This window comes from Vicia villosa, linkage group LG2, assembly GCF_029867415.1.
Source record: "Vicia villosa cultivar HV-30 ecotype Madison, WI linkage group LG2, Vvil1.0, whole genome shotgun sequence".
NCBI lineage: Eukaryota > Viridiplantae > Streptophyta > Magnoliopsida > Fabales > Fabaceae > Vicia > Vicia villosa.
The window spans coordinates 60,773,425-60,781,782 of record NC_081181.1 but is presented as its reverse complement, the minus strand read 5'-3'; the positions used below and the strand labels follow the sequence as shown (position 1 = coordinate 60,781,782).

Sequence of the window (8,358 nt, the reverse complement as noted above, 5' to 3'; positions counted from 1 at the left end):
GGCATCTACCAAAGATTTTCACCTAGCAGTCTCAATGCTATGATATGCAACGCACCGATAAAAAAACAATATACATATTAAAAATATACATTATGCTTATTATACGATATGCCTGATCCACGATCCTCCTGAGCACTCATAAACAATGTTTACCGTAATTCACATCAGAATTACACTCGCTATCCAATTATAGCACACTTACACGTAATAAAAATATTACTAATTAAAACTTGTCAATTTTTAATCCAACCAAGTGCTGATATCTAGCACAGATAAATTACTCCTACCTAACATCATTTTTTTTGTCAACAACACGTACCACAACACTCAACTTAATTTCTTATCAAATTGTTAAAGGTACATGCCAAATAAATTGATAACTCACTATGTCTATTAAATTCTGCAGCTCACAAAATTCACCAATTCCCTTATATACTGTTCCGTGACTACACTAAATTACAACTAGAATTCCTGCTACTAATTCTATTATTCATAAGGGGATTAATTATATTAAACTTTTTAATCTGCAACTTATTCCTATTAATTGGTTAATAGTTATAATAGTAATGTTTACTAAATTGATCCACTGTTAGAATAGTTTACATTAATTCCTAGAATTGTTTGATTGAAATGGTTAACAGGTTATGTTATAAATATTTCTATACTTAAAAAAATAAACGTGATGATCTTAATATATTCTAAACATTCTTATGATTAATAACATAAAGTAGTATAAGTTCTACCATAAACTATTAAATTAAAATGGATAATGTCAATCAAATGGGACACTCTCACTACACACACACCATGGGGCGGATGCCCCTATGCCTAATTGGGGTCCCACTACAATTTTCTCCACACTACATGTTTCTTCCAGTATAATTCCTACCCTTATTAATATCAATTACGGTGAATGATTTCTAGCAGCAAAAATAATAGTTTATTCTTGATTAATTCTAACAGTATTTTACTGATACATAACCGGTCCAACCTACGATTCCAATTGAATCCACACAATCACAAAAATTATAACAACAACAAATTCAATGATAGGTAATGGTAATAGAAGCAATTAACACACAATTTTCATCCATATAAGATCAAACAAGAACACTCAAACAAAATTAACATACAATATTCTATGAGGGTAAGGACCCCTCTCTACCCTCTCATGATTATACCACCTTTAATGAAATCATCTCCCCCTTTACCTCGATTCCGGAAATTGCTTTGACTATGGAGAAATCTCTTAGTGGCCTCCTTGTTCTCCCTCCTTACTTAGCCTCCAAATGCACAAATGATTCTAAAAACCTAATTCCTCTCCTTGGACCCTTATATACTTATTAGTAAAATACCAATCTTGCCCTTAGCCACTAACAACCTAATTTCCTTAATTCTATTAATAATAATAGTATTAACAATTATTCTAATAATACTAATTCTAATAATAATATAAATGATAGTAACAATGAAAATAATAGTAATATTAATAATAATAATAATAATAATATTAATATTATTACTAATAATAATATTATCCAAGTCTATTATTACTAAATTAATGCTATTCCGACATTTTTAATTTACCCGCTCCGATAAGGGTACTCCGCCTACGTGTTCGATCACACACCCAAAACAAAGTCAATCAAATAAAATACTACGACGATTAAATAATTTAAAATGGGGTGTTACAACTCTCCCCCACTTAAATTATTTTCGTCCTCGAAAATGTACCTGATGGAAACAGTTCCGGATACGACTCTCGCATCCTGCTCTCCAACTCCCAGGTCACACTTCCTCCTGCAGCTCCTCCCCAAGCTACTCTCACCAACGGAATCTCCTTTTCTCTAAGTCGTTTCATCTTCCGATCTTCGATCCTAATCGGCATCGCTTCCACAGTGAGGTTATCACGGATCTTAACTTCATCCCGCTGAATAACATGAGATGGATCATACACATATTTTCGAAGTTGTGACACATGAAACACGTCATGCAAGTTCGAAAGCTCAGGCGGCAACGCCATCCTATAGGCTACTGTACCCACCCTCTGCAAGATCTGATACGGTCCAATAAACTTAGGATCCAACTTCTTAGACTTCAAGGCAAGACCAATACCTGTCACAGGGTTAACTTTCAAAAACATATGGTCGCCTTCGCTGAATTCTAAATCCTTCCTTCGATTATCATGATAACTCTTCTGTCTACTCTAAGACGCTTTCATCTTCTCCCGAATCATCTAGATTGTCTCAGTAGTTTGTTGCACAATTTCTGGCCCAAGCACAATACTCTCACCGGTCTCATACCAACACAAAGGTGTCCTAAACCTTCTACCATACAACGCCTCGAAAGGTGCCATCCCAGTACTAGAATGATAACTATTATTATACGTGAACTCAATCAATGGCAAATGAGTATCCCACGCACCACCTTTCTCCAACACACAAGTCCTCTCCGACTGACCGTCTGTCTGTAGATGATAAGCCGAACTCAATTTCAGCTTAGATCCTAAAGCTTCTTGCAAGCTCTTCCAAAATTCTGAAGTAAACCTCGGATCTCTATCCGACACTATGCTCGACGGAACTCCATGCAACTTCACGATTATTCTTATATAAATCTCCGCCAACTTCACCAACGGAAAACTAATATTTATTGGTATAAAATGTGCGGACTTAGTAAGTCGATCCACCACTACCCAAATAGCATCAAATCCTCGCGCTGTATGTGGCAAACCTGTAACAAAATCCATCGTAATATTGTTCCACTTCCACTCCGGAATTTCCAAAGGTTGCATCAGTCCCGAAGGTTTCTGATGTTCTACTTTCGACTTCTGACATGTCAAGCAAGCATAAACAAACTGGGCTATGTCCCTCTTCATACCAGACCACCAAAACAACTTCTTAAGATCTTGATACATTTTTGTAGCTCCCGGATGTATACTTAAGCTACTTCGGTGACTTTCCTCTAAAATCGCTTTCCTCAATTCATCATTATCCGGCACGCAAACTCTTCCCCGGAATCTCAACACGCCAAAATTATCTACTTTAAAGTCACTATCCGGATTGTCTTCTCCAGTAGGTATTAAGTCCACTAATTTCACATCAAGCCTTTGATTCTCCTTAATTACATCCAAAAAGTTATTATTTATCTTCAGCATACCCAATCTAACACTCTCAGGTGTCGTCTCACAAACCATACTCAAATCTCTAAATTGTTCAATCAGTTCCATCTCTTTTACCATTAATGTCGACATATGAATTGTCTTCCGACTCAGCGCATCTGCTACGACATTAGCCTTTCCTGGATGATAACTCAAACTGAAATCATAGTCTTTCAAGAACTCCAACCATCTTCTCTGCCTCATGTTCAATTCCTTCTGATCAAATAGATACTTTAGACTCTTGTGATCGCTGAATACTTCAAATCTTGATCCATACAGATAATGTCTCCAAATTTTTAATACGAAAACCACTGCTGCCAATTCAAGATCATGAGTAGGATAATTCCTCTCATGCACCCTCAATTACCGTGAAGCATAGGCTACCACTTTACCACCTTGCATTAACACTCCGCCTAGTCCCATTTTAGATGCATCACAGTACACAGCAAACGGTTCACTTGGACCAGGTAGAATCAACACTGGCGCTGTTGTCAGCTTCTTCTTCAACTCTTCGAAACTTTCCTCTCATGCCGCATCCCACACAAAAGCTTGACTCTTCCTAGTCAACTGAGTTAATGGCAACGCCAAATTAGAAAATCCTTCAATAAACCTGCGATAATATCCTGCCAGACCCAAGAAGCTTCTAATCTCCGTCACCGTCTTCGGAGGTTCCCACTGAAGTACTGCACTTACTTTAGATGGGTCAACTGCTATTCCATCACCTGAAATAACATGTCCTAAGAAACTCACGGTCCCCAACCAAAACTCACATTTTGAGAACTTTGCGAATAATTTGTTATCCTTCAACACTTGCAACACAATCCTCAAGTGTTCTGCATGATCTTCTTCAGACTTAGAATAAATCAATATATCATCACTGAACACCACTATGAACTGGTCCAAATACGAATGAAAGATACAATTCATATACTCCATAAACACAACCGGCGCATTAGATACTCCGAAAGGCATCACTGCATATTCGTAATGTCCGTAACGAGTTCTAAAAGCAGTCTTTTGAATATCCTCATCTTTTACTCTTATCTGATGGTAACCCGACCTCAAATCAATTTTACTAAACACGCGAGAACCAACAAGTTGATCCATTAAATCATCAATCCTCGGTAATGGATACTTATTCTTAATGGTTACTTTATTCAACTGACGGTAATCGATACACAAACGCATACTACCATCCTTCTTCTTCACCAATAATACTGGGGCTCCCCACGGCGACACACTCGGTCGAATAAAATTCTTATCCAGCAATTCACCAATCTGAGCCTTCAACTCTGACAATTCCGATGCAGACATCCTGTACGGCGCCATAGAAATAGGCCTAGTACCAGGAACAAGATCAATAGAAAATTCAACTTCCCTCTACGGGGGTAACTCTGTAATATCATCAGGAAATACTTCAAGAAATTCATTCACCACTGGTATCTTTTTAATTGATGTTTTGCCCTCAACAGACAGTGAAGCAAACACAACAAACATCTTAGCTTCATCCTCCAACAATATTCTCATCTCCTTGGTAAATAACGAATTTGCCAACACTTCCTCTTTAGGAGCAAGGAACAACAACCTCTTCCTAAAGCAGTCAATATACACATGATTGAACTCTACCCAGTTCATTCCTAAAATAACGTCCAGATTACTCAGTGGCAAACAAATCAAGTCCACTCAGAAATCCCTATCAAAGATAGTCAACGGACAATTCAAGCATGCTAAAGAAGTAACCACAGAACCAATAGATGGAGTTTCAATAGTCATCTTCCGATCTAAAGTAGACGGTACAAGTCCTAATCTCTTCACACAATCAACAGAAATAAACGAGTGGGTTGCACCCGTGTCAATAATAGCAATCAAAGGAATGTTATGGATGAAACAAGTACCTTTGACTGTTCGGTCCTCACTAGTAGACTGGGCCCCTACCAATGCAAACACCTTGCCATTACCTTGAGTCTTCTTTGGCTTTTGACAATGAGTGTTGATATGACCTTCCTCACCACAGTTGTAGCATGTAGGCACCTTAGTTCTACAATCTGCCACCATATGACCTGCTTTCCCATATTTGAAGTACTTCTTAACATCCTTCTGACACTCATTAGCACGGTGTCCCTCAGTACCACACTTGAAGCAAATAATGGGATTGGAAGCAAATCCTCCCCCACTTGGCTTCTTTCCAAAAGCAGCCTTCTGCTTTCCCTTGTCTGCAGAAGCACTATACGGTTTCCCCCGATTCTGATTACCCTTCCGATCATTCACAGCTTTGTAATGTGCAATCTTGGCTCTGTTGTAATTGTCATAAATTCGGCTCCTGCTCACCAGCTCTGGATTGTTCCTTATCTTCTGACACGCAATACCTTGCTTGATCTCGGGACGCAGCCCGTTCTCAAACTTGATGCACTTGGAATTCATAGCCTCATTGGTATTGTAATGAGGACAATACTTCACCAGTTCCTCGAATCGAGCAGCATACTCATCAACAGTCATATTCCCCTGCTTCATTTCTAGGAACTCAATCTCCCTTTTGCTACGAGCATCTTCCAGATAGTACTTTTCCAGAAACTTAGCCCGAAACACTGCCCAAGTAATAGCAGTACCTGCAGCTTCCATTCTCTGACGACTATTATCCCACCAGACCTTAGCTTCACCTTCCATCATGTGCGTACCAAACTGTACCTTCTGATCCTCATTGCATCCCATGGTCCTGAAGATCTTCTCAATAGCCTTCAGCCATTTCTGTGCATTATCTGGATCAATGTTACCACCTTCAAACTTAGGCGGTTTGTTGCTCTGGAACCTCTCTAAGTTGCGAAACTGCAGATCCCCAGCATTTTGATTGTTATTATTCTGCACCGACTGCGCCATAGCTTGCAGTGCAGCAGCAAGAGCAGCATCATTCCTTCCTGCCATTCTGTCCAACAACCCAAAATACCGTTAGAAGAACAAACAAGTCAACTCCTAAACTAAGGACTGACTCTATTACATCTGGCCAGTTGAACCGACCTGCTTTGATACCATTTGTAACGCCCCAGACTGCTTTCGGGATGATCGACTGGCCCCACAAACCAACACGGGTCTTTTCAGCATGCTTTGACCTCACTCGCATGCTTTCCGGGAAACTTCCCAGATGGTCACCCATCCATAAATTGCTCCAAGTCAAGCACGCTTAAATATGGAGTTCTTATGGAAAGGGCTACCGAAAAGAAGATGCATCTTGTTGGTATAGGTAGTACCCATCAATCCTTATACGCTTTCCTTCAACCATGCAGTCCCATACCTGCACGGCCTTAGGAACCCTCTCATTCCGATGCAGCGACCACCCTTGCCCTCTTTGGCCTCGGGTGTTACATGCGGTGCAACCACCCCTCGCCTTCTTCGGTCTCGGGTGTTACATGCTCACCAGCTTCCGCATGGTTCGTCCTCGAACCATTATCAGAGTAATACAACACGAGTGGAATGTCACATCTTTCAAATAAAACAGAAACTAAAGCCTCAATACTTTATTTATTCGTTTCTCACAAAAATCAATAATATAGCGTAAATAGGTTTTATTAAAAATAAATCACGGCACACTTGCCACCAATAAATAAAATTCACCTTAATTTGTGGTTCTCCAGAATTTAGAATTTAAAAGCGATACGTAACATAAATCAATAAGATAACATTTGAAATAAATCCCCCAAAATTCCCGTGTTACGTATCAGAGCGACTCCTAAGACTCGATCAAGCAACACGTACTCCACGTATAGCTTAAGTACCTGAATTATCTGTACTCCCGAAGAAGCACAGACACGACAAACAAGAAAGAAAGGGGTGAGAACTACATTCAATAAATAACGGTGAATAATACATGCTAAGGAGTAGTACTCACGCCAATCACACACATAATCACATGTTTACAACACACGTATCAATTCAATCACAATTCAACAATCAATTACAATAATGCGATGTGACTCCATGATTTGACACAATGCATGTGGTACCAAAACACGGTTCCTTCAATCGAACCCGATTCTCAAGAATCCGGATAATTCGCATACACTCCACTGAGCAACGAATTATCTCCAACACAACTCCATAAGTGAGTCCGGACCTACTAGGCATCTACCAAAGATTTTCACCTAGCAGTCTCAATGCTATGATATGCAACGCACCGATAAAAAAACAATATACATATTAAAAATATACATTATGCTTATTATACGATCTGCCTGATCCACGATCCTCCTGAGCACTCATATACAATGTTTACCGTAATTCACATCAGAATTACACTCGCTATCCAATTATAGCACACTTACACGTAATAAAAATATTACTAATTAAAACCTGTCAATTTTTAATCCAACCAAGTGCTGATATCTAGCACAGATAAATTACTCCCAGCTAACATCATTTTTTTTGTCAACAACACGTACCACAACACTCAAGTTAATTTCCTATCAAACTGTTAAAGGTACATGCCAAATAAATTGATAACTCACTATGTCTATTAAATTCTGCAGCTCACAAAATTCACCAATTCCCTTATATACTGTTCCGTGACTACACTAAATTACAACTAGAATTCCTGCTACTAGTTCTATTATTCATAAGGGGATTAATTACATTAGACTTTTTAATCTGCAACTTATTCCTATTAATTGGTTAATAGTTATAATAGTAATGTTTACTAAATTGATCCACTGTTAGAATAGTTTACATTAATTCCTAGAATTGTTTGATTGAAATGGTTAACAGGTTATGTTATAAATATTTCTATACTTAAAAAAATAAACGTGATGATCTTAATATATTCTAAACATTCTTATGATTAATAACATAAAGTAGTATAAGTTATACCATAAACTATTAAATTAAAATGGATAATGTCAATCAAATGGGACACTCTCACTACACACACACCATGGGGCGGATGCCCTTATGCCTAATTGGGGTCCCACTACAATTTTCTCCACATATCCATTCTCACTCAATAATAAGATCCACACTACATGTTTCTTCTAGTATAATTCCTACCCTTATTAACATCAATTACGGTGAATGATTTTTAGCAGCAAAAATAATAGTTTACTCTTGATTAATTCTAACAGTATTTTACTGATACATAACCGGTCCAACCTACGATTCCAATTGAATCCACACAATCACAAAAATTATAACAACAGCAAATTCAATGATAGGTAATG

General features: G+C 38.2%; 2 protein-coding genes across 2 annotated transcripts; both read right to left on the bottom strand.

The window, feature by feature from the left end:
* Positions 1-1,705: 1,705 nt before the first annotated feature.
* On the bottom strand, positions 1,706-2,143 carry LOC131649169 (uncharacterized). Its single transcript, XM_058918919.1, has one exon. The coding sequence runs from the start codon at positions 2,141-2,143 to the stop codon at positions 1,706-1,708; it is 438 nt and encodes a 145-aa protein (XP_058774902.1).
* Positions 2,144-4,840: 2,697 nt separating this feature from the next.
* Positions 4,841-6,076, bottom strand: LOC131649168 (uncharacterized). Its single transcript, XM_058918918.1, has one exon. It carries the CDS (start codon positions 6,074-6,076, stop codon positions 4,841-4,843), a length of 1,236 nt encoding a protein of 411 aa, XP_058774901.1.
* Between the last annotated feature and the right edge of the window lie 2,282 nt (positions 6,077-8,358).